This window comes from Camelus ferus, chromosome 9 (genome assembly GCF_009834535.1).
Source record: "Camelus ferus isolate YT-003-E chromosome 9, BCGSAC_Cfer_1.0, whole genome shotgun sequence".
Classification (NCBI taxonomy): domain Eukaryota; kingdom Metazoa; phylum Chordata; class Mammalia; order Artiodactyla; family Camelidae; genus Camelus; species Camelus ferus.
This window is the reverse complement of record NC_045704.1, coordinates 11,316,826-11,335,251: the sequence shown is the minus strand read 5'-3', so window position 1 is coordinate 11,335,251 and position 18,426 is coordinate 11,316,826. Positions and strand designations below refer to the sequence as shown.

At 50.2% G+C, this 18,426-nt stretch overlaps 1 protein-coding gene across 1 annotated transcript in view; it reads left to right on the top strand.

The window, feature by feature from the left end:
- Nucleotides 1-3,647: 3,647 nt before the first annotated feature.
- PPP2R1A (protein phosphatase 2 scaffold subunit Aalpha) overlaps nucleotides 3,648-18,426 on the top strand; it is a 30,687-nt gene continuing 15,908 nt past the window's right edge. Inside the window, exons 1-2 of the mRNA XM_006194409.2 lie at nucleotides 3,648-3,807; nucleotides 16,237-16,327. Coding sequence (XP_006194471.1) covers nucleotides 3,730-3,807; nucleotides 16,237-16,327 — 169 coding nt within the window. The 5' untranslated portion in view covers nucleotides 3,648-3,729. The remainder of the gene's footprint in view (nucleotides 3,808-16,236; nucleotides 16,328-18,426) is intronic.

Genomic DNA, 18,426 nt, shown 5'->3' with positions numbered 1-18,426 from the left:
TATTTAAAGGTCTTTAATCCCATTCACAAGGGCTCTGCCTGCATGACCTAATCACCTCCCAAAGGCTTCACCTTCTAACACCATCACCTTGGGGGTTAGGGTTTGTTTTTTTTTTTCCCATTATCATGTTTTCTTAATGGAAGAATAGTTGATTTACAATGTTGTATTAGTTTCTTGTGTACAGCATAGTGATTCAGGTATACATATACTTTTTTCATACTCTTTTTCATTACAGGTTACTGCAAGCTATTGAATATAATTCCCTGTGCTGTACAGTAGGACCTTATTGTTTCTCTATTCTGTACATAGTAGTTTGTATCTGTCAATCCCCAACTCCCAATTTATCCCTCCCCCTCTTTCCCCCTGTTTATGGTCTATGTCTGCAAGTCTGTTTCTGCTTTATAAATAAATTCATTTGTATCTTTTTTAGATTCCACATATAAGTGATATCATATGGTGTTTGTCTTTCTCTGTCTAACTTACTTCACTTAGTATGATCATCTCCAGGTCCATCCATGTTGCTGCAAATGACATTATTTCATTCTTTTTTATGGCTGAGTAGTATTCCTCTGTGTGTGTGTGTGTGTGTGTGTGTGTGTGTGTGTGTGTGTGTATGTTGTATATGTATATAAACAGGGTTAGATTCCAATGTATGAATTTTGAGGGGATGCAGACCACAGCAGGATCCTTTGGGAAAATTCAACATCCTACATCAGAAAATAGTAGGAATTGTGTTCTCTGCTTACGCTGCCCCGTCCTACAACTGTCAGAGGTGAGAGTGCTAATAAGTATTAGATGCATGTAGTCAAGTATTAGACAAACCACCTTTATACTTGCCACCAGAGGGTGGGCAAGGATTTAGGTAAAGGGCCACTAACCTCTGACGTACAACTTTTTCGTCACATACATGATATTCTCTTTGTTGGCAAGTCAGAGGCCTCAGTCTCCACAGTCCTAACACATCATCACATCTCTGCCAGGTGGGGTGGCTGACATATAACCTGACCAAATTCAAGTCCTGTTTCCCAGTAAAAGTTTATGGGGACTCTATGGGCAGCTGACGATGCTCAGTCCCTCCAGCAGTGAAGGGGAAACTGTCGTCTCTGACTCCCCATCACCTGAAGCAGCCCAGTCCTTACTAGACTCCCGGGACACGAGAGACAGCACAGTCCCTGTGACTGACGATTTTATCAGCTAGAGCCTCTGGCAAAGGGATGCAGCCACCACCTAAAAGACCCCATGGGTTTATGAACTCAGAGCCACCCTGACACAACTGCTTTCAAAAAGCAATGATCAGTTTGCTAGTGAGTGCTTCTCAAAACTGACCTCTGATCTATAGAAGCCTTGTGAGTCTCTGGCTTGATATTCCAATTTGTCAGGTGTCGTGATACCATCTACACATACACACCGTATGCGGAGAGAGCTGATGGCTACTCTGAAGCTTTATTAAGTTACACAGTCTTATATAGCAAAGAAGAATGACAAGGGAAATGGTTAACAGGCAGCGTCTGGCTCAGGGTCAGAAGACCCTTTATGTTTTGGTAAATCATGTTCGTGTTGGCACCAGCGAGACTTACAGCTTATCAGGGCAGAATGTATGAGAAATGGCTGCTTCACAATATTCTTCTTGGACTCAGGCAGCTGTGCCTGTCTTAAGTTGCCCCCCTCTGGGGATCTTATCTGTCCTTGGCTAACCAGCGTTCTCACCTCTGAGTCTGCAGCTTTTTATAACTTGTTTACCATTCCAGCCCAAGGTTCAATCCTTTGTTCCCACAGTCGGGGGCCTACACAATTCAGGAGTGAGTCAACTTGGATTCCACTACTAACCAGGTGGGAAGGGCCCCCTAAGTCCTGTATCTGATGGAAAGCACTTACTTGAGAATGAAGCCAGACTGGCTCCAGCAACATCCTGGCTTTACGAGAATAGGTGGTACCTATTCCTTTTGGGGGAGATTTTAAGCTCTAGACTATAGCCCAAGTCACTGGCACTAGTGAACCCTCAATGCTCTGTGATTTCCCTAAGTGCACAGCCCTGGCTCACTGCTGGTTTAGGTAGGCTGAAACCTAGTGGTGTCCCCTGGGCCACTGTGGCTGTTTAGTGCTGGCTCTGCACCAAGTGTGTGGTTGTTCCCATTACTGGTCAGATATCGGGTCTCTGGACTGCTGCCAGTGGTCTCAGCTGTTTCATATGTCACTTGGGAAACTGTGGACTGTCAGATTAAGAAAATCCCTCTTTTACGATGTGAACTGTGGAAGCAAATTGCAGTGCTGAGAGAACTGTCTGGGTCATTTAGATGCTCATGGGTAGGGCCTGCTCTTTGAAGAGTCTGACCAGAATCAAGCTGCTGATTGTATCTGTGGGATTTGCTCTGCATGACATACTTGGGAATCTTTTTTTCCCCCTTGGGGGCTAGGGGACGCTTTACTGAGGTATAATTGCCAAATAAAATTTTAAGATATTTAAGGCCCGTAGCCTCAGTGGGCTGGTCGGGTTGGGGTGAGGGGAGGACCATGGGAATAAGGAGGGCAAGGATTTAAATATGCAAAGCCATCCCTGCCCCACCCCTTTTATAGGTAGTTTCCTAAGTGGAGTGGGTAGGGGTCTTTGGGAAAGACGCTTGGGCCTGTCCAGGAGTCCTAGCTCAGCTGTGCCCTTGAAGTGGCACAATAAAGGGGGAAGGGGCATCCCAGGCTTCCCCATCCCCCATGAGATCTCAGGTGAAGGAGCTGTGTTGAGTGAGGCTAGGAACAGAGATGAGTCAGACTCAAGGGTGCTCTCACTCTATGGCAGGAGACAGACGCTAAAGCAGAGCCACAGCAGCCGCTCCAGGGACAGAAATTTTGAGAGGAGAGAAAGAGACAGAGACTGAGTGGGATTATGTAGCTCTGGGGGCTTGAGGACGGAGCCGAAAGAGGGACAGGGAAGGGGAGACATTTATGTAGAGATCAGACAATTTAACAGCAACTGCTCTCCAAATAGAAGGTATGGTTTGGGCAAAAGCTTGCTGGCATGAAGAGGCATGATGTGCTCAGGCAGATAATTCTCCTCAACTGATTTAAGAGTAACAAGGGCAGGTGGGAGACGTTCCTAGAGAGGATTCAGGAATCAGATCCACATACCAGCCTGCGGGGTTTGGGTTTTATCCAGAGAGGCAAGTCGCCACCCTTCTCTGGGCCTCCGCATGATAAGGCATAAATCAGAGACTCACTCCCTCCTCCGCCCGCCAGCGAGAGAGGTTAGTGCCTCACAAGCCAAAACCCGCAGATTGTTCTGCTCCCTACATGACCTCATGCATCCCTACCCACGCACGCGCAGAAGCTTTCTCCAGGACTCGGAGAAGGGCAGTCTTCGCCTCCTTCCAATCCTGCCCTTCATTGGCTAGGAACAACTGCTCGTCAAGACCGTCGTTAGCGGCGACGTAGGCGGGTACAATCTTGGTCGCTAAGCTACCGCGTACTTCCGTTTCCTCCTCTCCATCTCCTAAACTCGGCCAGCTTAATCTCGTCCCTTCGACCAATGGCAAATGGGCAGTGGGCGGGTCTTCATTTGTCCGGACCAAAGAAACGCAGGCTTGGCCTGGCAGAGCGCGGCCAATGACTGTAGGGCAACCCCTGTAAAGTGGTTCGGGCGCCCCCGCGCCCTCCTTTCCTCCTCCTGGCTCAGCCCCTCCCTGTCCCGTTTTTAGCACGGCGCTGGCCGCAGGCTGACAGGAACTGCACGGAGCCAAGATGGCGGCGGCCGACGGCGACGACTCGCTCTACCCCATCGCGGTGCTCATAGACGAGCTTCGCAACGAGGATGTTCAGGTCCGGAGGCTCCAGGGCACCTGGGGACGACGGGGAGGGGGACCTGGGGGCACAGGCGTCCCTCGCGGAGAAGGTTCAGTGTTCTCTGGGAGTGGCGGAAGGGACGGGCAGCCAATCAGCGCTCCTCTCTCATCTTTCCGGGTGCCTGGACTCGATGAGACGGCGCCCGGGATTGGGTGTCTCGGCACTCGGGAGGGCGGGAGCGAGGGCGAGCTTGGAGGGTCCCGATCCTTCCTGGAGCATGTGGCGGCCCGGGGCTTCGGCGGCCGCGCCCGTGGAGGGGGTCGGCCGACCGGGTTGGGGAGGCGAGGGGAGGGCTCGGTGATTGGTGGCGGCCCCTGAAGGGCCCCTTGGGGACGAGGTGGGCGCGTGCCTTGCTCCTAGTTGGGGAGGGGCCGCCAGCCAGGTTGATGGGGACCCCCGTAGGTTTTTGCCTTTCTGGGTTTCAGCGGCTGAGGCTCAGCGCTGTGGGGTAAAATCCCTGAAGGGAAGTGAAGCCTGCTTTTCCAATTCCTGTTTTCCCTCCCCTTCCAATTTTGGTGTAGACCCTCGAAGTGGGGGAGGGGCGTAAATAGTCCCCGGGACTGAGCTCAATTGAGGAGCGAATTACGAGGTGGAAAGTCGCCCCGCTCTGGGATGGCCCCGTTCGCAGTTTGCTAAGCTGGATAACATTTCTGATGAGTGGGATACGTTGGCTCAGGTGACTGGGCCCGGCTGGCGAGGGTTTTAGAAGAGGTAGGACTCGAGGGTTTTCCGGCCTCAGCCCCACCTCTCACCCGCCCAGTGACCTTGTGCAGATTACTTCACGGATCTGGGCCTGTTTTCCATAAAGTGTGGGCCAGTAATAGTCCTGGCCTCTTTGGGTGGTTGTGAGGGACTGAACGAGTAAATAGTGCAAGTAATACAGAAGGGCGCCCGGCCTCTTGTAAGGGCCCAGTAAATGTTAGCTTTAATTATTGGGAGTGGTGATTGAAGAGTTCCCATCCTCCCCTTGGGCCTTAATTTCCCCGCTTACAAAATTGAGCAGCTTGCACTGGTCCAGCGTCGGAGGTTCTGGCAGTATCACTTGATCTGGAGTCAGACAGGTTGTGGCTGTACTCCTGGCTCTTCCACCTCTTGTTGGTTCAGGTGGGCAGGTTAGTTGATCTTTCCAAGCCTTGGTTTCCTGTGCTCTCCAATGGAGGTGATTACCTAGTTCACTGGGCTGTTGTATGACTTCATTTGTTAAGTAAACACCTGACACATATCAGGTGTGGTGCTGAGGATATAATGGTGACACCAGTTGTTACACAAGAGACAGATGTGAGACAGAACCGAATACATTATTAACACGTGTGAGACATGGGCAGGAAACAAGATGTGATAATGAATAAGTAAATATTACTGGGCCTCTGCTCTGTGTTGGGCACTGTTCTAGGCACAGGTTTACAATAGGGATCAAGGCAGACAAAACCTTCTGGCCTTGTGGAGCTTCTGATGTAGAGACGGGAGACAGACAATAAACAAGACAAGAAGGAAAATATGAAGTGTGTTAGACGGGGATAAGTATTGTGGAGAAAAATAAAGGATGGGGGAGAGGCTGTGGTTTCAGAGTGGTCAGGGAAGGCCTTGCTGGGAAGGTGATGTTTGAACAAAGATCTGAAGGAGGCAAGGGAAGGAGCCTGAGCCTTTCTGGGCAGAGGCAGCAGCAAGCACGGAGTGGGGTGGGGAAGATTCATTTTAAGTAGGTCAGTCAAGGAAGGCCCCTCTGAGGATGCAGAGTTTAACGCAAGACCAGAAGAAGTTGGGGAGGAGCCTTCCAGAAAGAGTGCAGGCAGGTAATGGCAGTAGTTCTCAACCCAGGGTGATTTTGCCTGCCAAAGGACATTGCCAATGTGTGGAGACATTTTTGGTTGTCACCACTGGGGACATGCTACTGTCATTTAGGGAGCAGAGGTCAGGGATCTGCTAAACCTACAATGCATAGGACAGCCCCCACAGCAAAGAATTATCCACCCGAAACATCCATTGTGATGAGATTGAGCAAAGCTGTCTATGGGAGAGTCCTGAGGCAAACGTGGTAGCTTAAAAGAACACAGATTTATTATCCTACAGTTCTGGAAGTCAGTAGTCTGACGTAGTCTCACTGGGCTAAAATCACAGTGAGGGCAAGGTTATATTCCTTTCTGGAGGCTCTAAAGAAGAATCCGTTTCTTTGCCTTTTCCAGGTTCTGGAGGCTGCCTGCACTTCTTGGCTTGTGGCCCCTCTGTCCGTCAAAGCCAGCAGTGTTGCATCTCTGTGACCATTCTCCTGTGGTCATATCTCCCTCTGACCAGCCAGGAAGGGGTCTCTGATTGTAAGGACCTATGTGATTTGATTGGGTCCAGCTGGGTAATCGAGGCTAATCTCTGCATCTGAGGGTTCTTAACCTTGATCACATCTGCCAAATGCCTTTTGCCATGAGAGGTGACATACAGGTTTCAGGAGCCAGGATATGGATGTCTTTGGGAAGCTGTTATTCTGATACCATAGTCGCTGCAGTTGGAGGTGGACGTTGAGAGGGAAAGTGTTGGGAGTTTGAGGATGGGGCTGAAGTGCCATCTTTTTTTTTTTTTTTAATATTTTCAGGTAATTTAATTTTCTTTTTATTTGTTTGTTACTCATATTGCATTGAAGTCTGAAGGGGAACTATTCATTCAGCAAGGAGTGCCACATGTGTGTTAGGGATTGATCTGGGTGATGGGGAAACAGCAGTGGGGGGGGGGGAACCCACCAAAAACAGGCAAAAGTCTGCCCTGATTTTGTTGTGGAGGTAGACAAGAACCAAGTACAGTGCAGAGGATGATAGATAGTTTTGACCACGATGGAGAAAAGTAGAGCAGAGATGGGGAGGACAGGAGAGTGTTAAAATTTTAGGTAGAGTGGCTAGGGAGAGCCGTACTGAGAGCTGATGTTTAAGCAGAGATGTGAATAGAGGGAGCAGGCCCTGTTGATAACTGAGGAATAATATTCCAGGCAGAGGTCCTGAGGCAGGTATATGCAGTGTGCTCGGGGACCAGCAGGAAGGCCAGTGTGGCTGGAGCCAAGAGAATGCCCTGTCAATATTGGGAGATGAATATGAAAAGAGCTATATTGTAAAAGGAACCTGTGAGTTGTTACTTAAACCAGGGATTGGCAAACAGCCAGAAGTGCCCCATGTCCTTTTTTTATTATTATTAATAAAGTTTTATTGAAAACACAGGTATACTCATTTGTTACATGTTGCCTATGGCTCCTTTTGTGCTACAATAGCAGAGTTGAGTAATGCAGCCATTTGACCCCATAAAGCATAAAATATTCACTACCTGGCTATTTACAAGAAAGAGATTGCCAAAACTTGACTTAAACTATCTTTGTATTCCACCCCCAGTCCCTACTACCCCTTGCCAGCCCCTTAAACCATATTACCAGGTCCAGGTGTATCTTGCTATACCTGTGTTGTCCAGTACGGTAGCCACTTGTGAGTGCCTGAAATGTGGCTAATTTACATTGAGATGTGCTTGTAAGTAAAAGACGTCAAATTTCAGAGATGGTACTATAACAGGGAGTGTAAGACATCTCAGTAAAACTTCTTATATTGATTACATGTTGAAATGATATTTTTGATGTACTGGATTAAGTAAACTAGATTAATTTCACATGCCTACATTTTTTTAATGCTACCACTGGAAAATGTAAAATTACAAATGTGGCTTGCGTTTGTGGTCTGCATTATATTTCTTTTGGAGTGTGTTGACTCTAGGTCATGCTCTATTCATATATAGAGAAAATGGGCTTTTTTTTTTATGAACACTAAATATTTTGTTCTGCAGCTTGCTCTTTTCACTTAATATTTCTTACAAGTCTTCCCACGCAGGTACATATATATAGATCTGCATTTATAAGGAGTTTGAACATTTCCCCAAGAATCAAAGGTTTGTGGACTTTCTGAGGACAGGGCTTGGCTCCGATTCATCCCTAAGGAAGAAGCCAGTGCAGGCCTGTGAACAGACCAGGCTTCCAGGAGCTCAGAAAGGGCTGAGTAATAATAGTGGTAGCTGACATTTATTGGGAGCTCGCTCATTGCTGGCCACTATAAAAGGGAAGTACATTTATGATTGTACTGAATCCTCACAGCCACCCTCTGAAGTAGGGTGCTAACCTCCATTTTCCAGGTGAGGAAACCGAGCACAGTGAAACTAAGTAACTTGGCCAAAGCTGTGCAGCTGAGAGGAGCCAGGGAAGATTCCTAAAGGAAGCGTGAGACCTGAGGGCGGACTAGAATCTAGGCTGGGGTGCTTGCTGACTGTGTAGGCCGGATGCTTCACTTGGTCTCCGTGAAACAGGCTTGGGACGGAGGCAGAACGTGGAATCTGAAGTGCTGTTGTAGTCTTGATTCATGTGTTCAGCAGATGTTTATTCACCACCTCCTGTGCCCCGGACTCTGTTTTAGATGCTGGAACACGGCAGGGAGCAGAACAGAGAAGCTGTGGCCTGTGTGGGGCTTACATTTTAGTAGAGGAGACAGACAGGCGGACTGTAATGTGATGTCAGTGGCAGGAATTGCTAAGAAGAAAAATAAGGCAGGGGCAGGGGATAGAGCAAGGTCAGGGCTGCTGTTTTAGATAGGGTGGCTAGGGCAGGCTTCTCTGACGAGATGATTCCCAGCAAGGACTTGAGCGAAATTAGGGGGAATGAAGGTGGGGTGGGGGTAGGAGTCTGGGCAAGCATCGGGGCAGTTGGTACAAGGGCCTGGAGATGGGAGCATGCTCAGAGAGTTCGGAGAACCACAAGGCCAGTGTGGCTGAAGCAGAGTGAATGACAAAGTGGTAGGAGGTGGGGGCTGGCCCAGGACTGGATCTCTTAAGGCCTTTGGACCAGCAGGGCAAAGGCTTTGGTGAGATGGGGGAGCCCATGCGAGGCTCTGCGTAGAGGAATGACACGTTCTGACTTCTGGCTGCCAAGTGGGGGGATTGGGATGCCGTTGCCGAGCACCCGGGACTGGTGTTGGCAGACAGGGAGGGAGGAGCGGTTAGACTCGGGGTGCCTCGAGAAGGGCAGTTGGGATTTGCTGATGGAGTGAATGTGGTGTGGTGAGTGATGGAAAAGGAGGAATCAAGGACAAATGAGGCTTGACTCCAGCTCTGCCAGTTTGCTCTGTGTGTGCCCTGGACCAATGATTTCCCTCTTTTGGGTCCGGATTCCTCATGTGTAAGGCAGGGATAGTGATGAGGAAGCAGCATCTACCCGGCTGGGAAGTTGCAGTGGAATTGGCATGTTAAGCGGCTGCCTCAGAGAAGGCGTTCAGTAAGTGATTCCCTCATTCAGTTGTCATGGTAACTTACAGTTTTATACTTGGGAAAGCGAGGTGCAAAGAGTTTGCATCCCTTGCCTAAGGCCTCCCCAGCCAGTAGGAGGCAGTGACTGGATCGCAGTATCTCAGGGGTGTTTGAGGCACATTTCTTAAAACGTGGTCTACTGGGTGAGAGGCCAGTTTTCTGTGTTACTTGTACTCCCTCTGCCTCAATTTTCTCATCTATAAAATGGAGATAATTTTTAATTTAACAGTTCATGGGGGTGTTGCAAGGACTAAGTAGATTAGTACATGGAAAATACTTAAATCAGTGCTTGAGTTACTGGAAGTGTTCAGTAAATGTGTGCTGCTGGTGGTGGTGAAATGATAGGGCTTCATCTGTCAAAGGTGACGTGCTTCAGGCATTTTTAAAAACTATTCTTTTAATGGTTACTCTGGAGCAGTGGTTCTGGCCCAGGGACAAATGTCTGGAGATATTTTTGGTTGTCATGACTGTGGGGAGAGCAGCCAGGGATGCTGCCCGGCATCCTGCACCACACTGGCTGTTCCCCTCCCCGAAGGCGCAGCCGGCCCCACAGGCTGGTGGTGCTGAGGTTGAGAAGCCCTGCTGTGTGCCAGACAGCCTGCTAGTGCTTTGTGCGTGTTCGTTGAGTCCTCACAAAAGACATGTGAGGTAGGTGTTAATTTTCTTTCCATTAAATATTTGTTGATTGTCAAATTTCAAACGTATACTGCAACAGAGAAAATAGCACCCAACCCCAATTCAGCAATTTTTTTCCAAAACTTTGCCACAGTTTTTCACCTGTTCCTCATCTTCCTCCTTTTTTTTTTTAGCTGAAGTATTTTTAAAATAAAACCCAGGCCATAGATATTTTCTCCTACGTACTTCATCCCACACTTCCAAAACAGACATTTTAATAACCGCAATGCCATTGCCATACCTAACACAGTTTTAACAGTGATTCCTTGGTATCATCTAATAGTTTGTTCATAATCAGATTTCCCTGATAGTTCCAGAAGTGGGTTTGTTTGTTTGTTTTTTCACAGTTGGCTTATTTAAAACATTCTGAATTTGACTACAAATCTTCAGTCTGATACTCTTCCCACTTACTACATAAGGATGCACCATCAATGTCACACAACCCAGTACATCCTAAGAGCAGGAGTTAGCCAGGGGCACTGGGTTTCAGAGCAGCGCTCTTCACCAAGAGCTGGTCCCCCTGTGGAGACAGAGTCTAGGCCTGGAGGTGACACAGAGGAGGCAGGGCCACCGGTGGGGGCAACCAGGGTTTCAGATCCTGGTCTGGCCACTTTATGAGTCACTCAACCCTTCTGGGCCTTGATTTTCTTGCTAAATAAGGAAAAAGGTAGAAGACACACCCGGCAGGGCTTGTGAGGTTTAAGTGAGATAAACTTAAAAGACCAGCAGGTACTCGCCACCTTCTAAGGAGATGGCGGAGCAGCATGTGCTGTACGTCTTAGAACTGCGACATCACGGGCTTCGACTTCTTTTTCTGGAGTCCATGGGGACCTGAAGTAGAACTTAGGAATAAGGTTGCCCACTGAGAGTTTGAAAAAGGAAAGTTGGTAGAGGATGATGGTGAAAAATAGGAGTTCAAGTGCCAGGCTCTGCCAGGCCTTCCCTGGGCGACCTGCATTTCCCTCTGTGCCTTCCTTCCTCGTCTTAAAGGGAGCACAAAGCTGGTATCTTGCCTGAGGTATTTTAAAAGATTTATTCATTTTATCTAAACTGAAAAAAATACCCCCCCCCCAAATAAAACAGTTCATCTCTCTCCCCCTCCCCCATCTCTGGCAAGCACCGGTCTGTTCTCGGTATCTGTGTGAGCTTGTTTTATACACGCAAACACACACTAGAGTCCACGTGTAAGAGAGATTATACGGTATTTGCCTTTCTGTCTGACTGACTTAGCATAATGCACTCAGAGTTCATCCACGTTGTCTCAAACGGTAAGGTGTTACTGTGTTTTATGTCTGAGCCCTGTCCCACTCTGTGTGTGTCCCACCATTTCCCCACCTGCTCATTCATCGGTGGACACGTAGGTTGCTTCCACGCCTCCCAGTTCTGTAAGAGAGAACATGTGTAGAGGACCTAACTTTGTACATGTTACATAGTAAGCACTCTGAATGATAGTTGCAGTTTTAAAACCTTGAAAAGTCTTCACATTTATGCTTTCTGATGTGCCCGGCCCTGTACCCTGTTCGGGAATCACCGGTTGGTAACAGTTGTGTCCCCTCCTCATCCCAGAGACAAGTCACCTTCCAAATGGGGTGACGAGCACATCCATAAATAATTACAGCATCAGGCGAACTGTGGTGGGAAGTATTCGTCTGTGCTACAGTTTCCAAGGAGGTGGGGAGATTACTTTTGTTTTCTTTCTGTTTTAATTGACCTTTTCCTTTCCCTTGCTCAGGAAATACAAATATGTGAGAAATAATGACAAGTAGAATAGGTAACGGGCATGCTCGTGGCGTGCTGGCCTCCGTCTCCGTGTCTTCCTTGTGGGCGATCCCAGCAATCCTGTGAGGCAGACCTTGTAGTAACCCTCTTGCAGGGCCCTGAGCTAGTTAGTGAAGTCTGAGCGCATGCTCACTCACTACTTTAAAAACATAAATAAATTCAAGTGTTCCAGAAATAGCGTGGTGCCCATTTCAGTCTTCAGCGTCGGGTGCGTAGCCTTTGACACTCCCCTGCACACAGTATGATCACTGAGAAAGTGATCCTTCACAGAATACAGTGGAGAGCCTCAGAGGTGAAGAGACACTGTCCCTCGCTGAGCACCTCCCCAGGCCGAGGCTTGCTGTTAAAGCGCCCAAGTTGCAGACCCCGCCACCCCGCTGGTTATCAGCCACGAGCTGTGCCAACGGTAACAATTTGGAGCCTGTTCCTCTGGATTCTTTTTCTTCTCTGCCCATGCTAACATAGGTATAATCTTTATTTTCGAAAATTAATCCAGCAGGTATTTACTGGACTCTCACTGTGTGCCAGGCGCAATCCTAGGATTGGGGGGCACAGTCCCTGCCCTTGTGAAGCCCACACTGCAGAGAGGAAGGAGAAACAGTGAACCAAGAAGTACAGTTGGGGTGTGACCTGTGCGGGTCCACTTACATGCAGGTGGTTCTCAGCAGTAAATACTGCGGTGCTACTATGAGGTCTATGGTTAGTTGAATCCACAGATGCGAGATTTCAGATACAGAGGGCCGACTATCCCTTTTACTCAGATTTTCAGCTGCTCGGAGGGTGGGCACCCCTAACTCCCACGTTGTTCAAGTGTCAGCTGCTTACGTCAGAAGTGATCAGAAGTGATGGGGGTTAAGATACGTAGAGGGAGGTGGGTGCGTGCTGTTTTGCCCAGGGTCGTCCTACGGTGAGGACGGAGCAGAGCCTGGATGAAGTGAGCGGGGAGGCCTGGGGGCCCGGGGGCAGGTGTCTCAGGCTGGAGGATCGGCAAGGCAGCAGGTATGAAGACCTGGGCTGCCCGCACGTTTACATTTCAGTTACTGTCAAGGAAACCACTGTGACAGGAACCCAGGGAGCAAGGGGAGGGGTGGGAAGTGAGAAGGGATCACTAGACGGGGTATGAGTTCGTGTTGGCCATGTGGCCTGTAGGCAGGCCTTCGGGTTTTACTCAGGTTGTGAAGGGGAGATGCGCTGCCTGCGGGATGACCCTGTGTGTGCTCATATCGGGGAAGGGGGGTGGACTGAGTGTGAAGTGGGTTTTAAAAAGTGAGTAGCCTTTCTGTAGGGGGATGCAGTGCTGGGAAGGGGCATTTCCTTTCTTATGTGGCCATGTACTCGGCTGTGTGCAAAGGCTGCTGGGGACACGGGTAGTCCCTGCCCGGGGTGGTGGGTGCTGTCGTGGAGCCAAATGTGTGGAATGTGGTGGGTCTTGAATGGTAGTTGCAGGACGGGACACGCTTGGGGGACAGTGCACAGTGGAGTCCTGTGGCTGTGACATGATCAAGGGACAGTAAAGATTTCTTACTAATAGCTGCTCAGTCAGAAACATTCCAGAGAACTCACCCAGCTGTCATTTAGACAAGTAAGGATTCCTTTTCTCCTCACATCTCAAATCCAGCAGCTCGAGGATATCACAGAATTGGGTCACAGTACGGCCACAAGATTGCTGTGTCATCTGTTGTCATTACGTTCTCGTGGAACCACCCTGAAAACAGAGGCCGACCCAGGTTCTTGGTCTCCTCTCTTGTATCAAGGACAGTCTATCCTGGAAGCTCTTCAGCCGACTTGTCCTTGTGTCTTTGTGCAGAACTAGGTCATTTGCTGGGTTAGTTGGGGTTAAGGTTGGCTGTCAATAATAGGAAAGCTCCAAATAAATGAGACTTAAATGAGCTTGAGGTTTATTTCTGACTCATGATCAAAGTCTGGTGGCAGTCCAGGCTGGTGTGGCACTCTGGCATTAGGATCCCAGGCTCTTACACATTCGTGTTCGCATATCCTCTGTCCTGCTCTCCCACCCCCAGGTCACCGTAAGGCCCCAAGAAGGCTGCTGAAGCCCCAGCCATTGTAGCCCCATTCCAGATAGGAAGGAGGGAAGAAGGGTATGACCGCATCTCCCCATAAGGACACTTCCCAGAAGTCACACAGACCATTCCCACTTGGATTTCATCAGCCGCATGTTAGTTTCATGGTCACATCCAAATGCAAAGGCGATTCGGAAATGTCTTTATCTGGGGTTCATTTGCACAGCTGAAAAGCAGAAGTTATGAGTGGCAGTATAGCCGGGTGCAGGAACTTTTAACTAGAGGCCCTTCTAGAATTCCGGGCAGGCCTGTGAATTTGGATGGGGAGAAAGAACATCTTTATTTCACCCATCCCTAACTCAAATGTAACTTTCCTTCTATTACGAATTATAGTATTACATTAGTGTGTAATTAGTAGTGTCAGCGATACTGGTGCGACTCTGTCACCAGTGGTAATTGTGATCATGTTCACGGCTCATTTCAGCTGTTGCAGATACTTCTAGTCTTGTTTATACGCACCCCTATTTAAAAACTGTTGTTTTTAAACCTGCTAAGGGGTCTGTGACGCGCCCCCAAATTGAGAATCCGGGAAGCAGAAATACGAATCAGTGATACTGGCTGAGAGCCAAGTAGCTGCTGTTCAAGTCCTGCTCTGCTAGGAGCTGTGTGAGGTTTTGTTTTTTCTGCTATGAAATGGGTGATCCTGTGTTTACCTTACAAAGTTGTGAGGATCAGATGAGTTAGAACATTAAAACACCTGTAGTGAGTACCCTGGAAACATTAGTAACTATTGTTGTGTCCCCATGAGAGAAGGGAAGAGAGACACTGCTGGACAGCTAGCTGCCTGGCGCCCATGTCCCTGACACCTGAACAAAATCAGCAGGCTGTCACCCGAGTGAGGTTGCCACTGATCTTCCCCTGGTGCCAGGGTGTTCCCAGTGTCACGTTACTCTGTACTCTCAGCCACCTTCTATGGATAGGTGTTATAACCCCCCATTTCACAGATGGGAAAATTGAGGCTCAGAAAGGTACAAAGAGTGTCCCAAGATCCCACAGCTAACACAGTTCAGATGGTGGAGTGGGCACTGAACCAGCTTAGCCTGGAACCCAGATAGTGCATCTAAAGCACCACCTTTCGCAAACGTCCGGGTACCATTTGTGCTGAAGAAACCAGCAGATATAGTCTTAACAAAACCAAAACTAGAATCTGCGGAGGCGGCAGTGGAAGGAAGGGGGCTCTCCACCGCAGTAGAGATGGCCCGGTTCTCTGGGGCCCGTTTCTTGGGCATCACCTCACCCCGGGCCCTTCTTGTTCTCCTTCCCGGAAGAGGATTCCCACTGGGGCCTGGCGGAGGCTTACTCATTCCCGAGGGCGTTTCCTTCCCTCTCTCACAGATGAGCTCACTGTGTTCTGGCCGCAGCCCTGGGACTGGGCGGGCCAGGCCCCGCTGTTGGGGCTGAGACGGGGCAGAGACGTGGGAGGGGAGGTTTCACAGTTGGCCAGGGCAGCTGGGCAGCTGGGTGTGGATCCCAGCCTGCACTGTGCTCACTTAGTCAGGTGTCTTCACCTCTCTGAGCCTGCTTCTCCAGTGATGAGAAGGTGGAGTTAGCCGTGCTCGTGGGGCCGGGTGGGAAGATCAGATGAGGTCCTAACACAGGGATGCTGGGCCGGAGGAAACTACAGGGGTTTTAGGAACCAGGAACGGGGGGTGGACACACACACACACACAAACACACATACTTTTTTCCTGTTGTTGCACAGGGCCCCACCCTGCCCCTTAATTCAGGATGATCTCATCTGAGATGCTTACTTAATTAAATCTGCATATTTTACCTTCACGAGTGCTGGGGATTAGGACTGGGACATATCTTTTTGGGGGTCACTATTCAACCCACTGTACTAGTGATATCATTACTGCTGTTTAGTCTTGTTTTTTGTAGCAGTGTTACTACATTGTCTGTTCTATTATCATCACTGTTAGGTGACAGTCCTGGGTTTCGGTGCCCTCTCCACCATCTGAACTGTGTGACCCTTGGAAGGGACTTTCGTTCCCTGAACCTGTTTCCTCTTCTGTGGAGCAGGGCTTGTAACCCTCTGCCCTTTGCTGGTGGTGAGAGTTAAATGAGACGCTGTGAGTGAGTGTTTGGCTTGGGACCAGGCACGGAGTGATCTAGGATGGGCCTGGCACCGTCAGAGTCCGAGGCCCAGAATGTTAGCTGATGCTGAGTGCAAGCGGGAGGCAAAAACAGAAGGAGGGGAAGGGGTGGCTGGGGATGGGGTGCAGTTTCGGACCTAGTGGTCTTGGAAGGTGCCACCAGGGGCATGGCTCAGTAAGACCCAGTGGATGCTTGTGCTGAGGCTGCCACTCCCACTGTAATTCAGTTACTCAAGGTCACAGAGTCACTTGGTGGCTTTGCCAAGTTGTCATTCGGCAGCCCACACATGCTTAGCACAGCTTCCTGGGGCTGGCTGGGTCCAGAGCTGGCGGGCTCCCTGGGGTCTGGGCTGGGTCCAGGGCTGGCGGGCTCCCCGGGGTCTGGGCTGGGTCCAGGGCTGGCAGCCTCCCCAGGGTCTGGGCAGGCTGACGTTCTCCTTCCTTTTCTGTCCTCTCGTTAGCTTCGCCTCAACAGCATCAAGAAGCTGTCCACCATTGCCTTGGCCCTCGGCGTCGAGAGGACCCGCAGCGAGCTCCTGCCCTTCCTTACAGGTACGGTGGGCTCCTGGGGCCTGGCGAGGGGGGTACTCTCAGGGGTGGTTCCCCCCAGGTGAGAGCACAGCCTCCCTGTGGATGTAACTGGTGTGAGTGCCCTATGCTGGGTGCCAGGGGGTGGGGCGGGGACTGGTGAAAAGGGGTCTGGAGGCAGATAGAGCCAGATTTGAATGACAGCTTCTGCAGTTAGAACTGGTGACTTCAGGTGCGTTACCTGATTTCACTGTTCCACGTAGCTTTTGTCTCTAAAGTGGACGTGATCATCATGTGCTGTAGCGTTGTTGTGAACATGAAGTAGTGGTAGCGATAACACTCATTGCTGACACTTAGTACACACTTACTGTGTGCCAGGCAGTGTTCTAAGCCCTTTCTGGTGAGGATTGAGTTTGTTCACGTAGAGCCTGTGCTCAGTAAACGTGCGTCACCACGGTTGTCCAAGTTAACCAAGCTAACAGTGGCTCCTCAAGGTCGTTAGCTCACTGCCCCCACTTTAGAGCTGAGGAAGCAGAGGCATGGAGAGGGGAGGTAACTTAGTGGGGGTGGCCCAGATGGGATGTTTTTTCAACACGCTGGCTCCAGACTTGACAGCATTGCCTAATGACGATGGCGCAGCTTGGGTCCTGACTACCTGGGCTCAGATTCTAGCTCTGCCACTTTCTAGCTCGGTGACCTCGGGCTCGGTGTTTAACTCCTGCCCACCTCCGATTCTTTACATGTGAAACGGGTGTGACATTGCAGCCGACTGTGAAGGTGGGACAGGCTCCCACGGGAAGTGCTCAGCCCGGGGTGAACGCTGTGTGAGTGTGAGCCATCAGTCTGCTCCCAGGCTCTCCTGTCCACGAAGATGCACTTCGCGCACTTAGCACAACGTCTTGACGGGGACTGGATCAAATCACCACTTAACAGTGAATCCTGTTCCTGTGTTCTTACTATGACTTCCTGCCTTATGCTAACTAAAGTCACAAGTAAAGGCTCAGCGTTACGCCGCGCTTTGTCCCTGAGGAAGCTCCTTCATATCTGATCCTCTCACTTGGGCCTAGTGGCGGTGCTGGCGGGGAGGGAGGCAGAGCGTGTCACCCCCTCGTCACTTCACACTGGGGGAAGGTGAGACCTGAGGAGACTTGTAGGGACTCGGCCACAGTCACGGCTGATGACGAGGCACACGGCGTGTCTGCCTCTGAACGCCACCTCAGGAAGAGGCGTCTGCACATGTCACGTTGAGCTTCCACTGGTGAACCGTTGGAGAGACTTGAAGGCTTTAGAATGCCAGGTCTGGGACAACTTCTGGGGCCAGGGGTACATGGGGTGTGGCATGGTGGTGTATAAAGTGGTTAAAAGTTTAGAGAAAGGAAAAGTTTGAGGGGGCCTGAGTTTGAAACCCAGCTGTGCCACCAGCGTGCTGGGCGCACCTGGGCCAGCCCCTCCACCTCTCCGCAGCGGGGGATCAGGTAGGACCTAGCTCAGGGTTGCTGGGAGGATTCAGTGCTCCTCACAGAGCCTGATCCATAGACGAAGCATCACATGCCCTAGGAGTTCTGTGATGAGGTCGTGGGGGAGGGAGACCGGCAGGGGGAAACGGCGAGCAGAGGCAGGATCAAACATGGTAATGTGCCGGTGAGGCCAAGAGGACAGGGAGGCTGGGAGGGCCATTCTGTAGAGGCGGGCACGGTGGAAACGCGAGGTGCTGGCAGTTCTGGGTATTGGCTTTCACGAATGGTGCTTGGCTGAGGAGTCTGGACCAGAGATTGAGTTGTTCCAGTTGAGGATATGCGTGTAAGTTCTCCGGGAGATGGACAGAACAGGCAGGTGATCTGACCTGGGTAGAGAGGGAGCCAGGGAAGCCGAGGCTGGGGAGGAGCCTGAGGGCGTGGGGTGCTGGAGCCGCGGTGGCCTGAGTTCACTAAAGCGCCAACTCTCGTGCGGGGCCCCACACTGAGCTCTTCATCGAGAGCGGCTGTTGCCCTGCAGTCTGCGAACAAATCTGAAGTGAGAACAACTCTTGTGATTTGGGACATGAGAAAATAGTCTAAGAGGTGACGTGAGTTGCCTCACAGCCAGCCAACGGCAGAGCAGGGTTTTAACCCACAGGAGGGAGA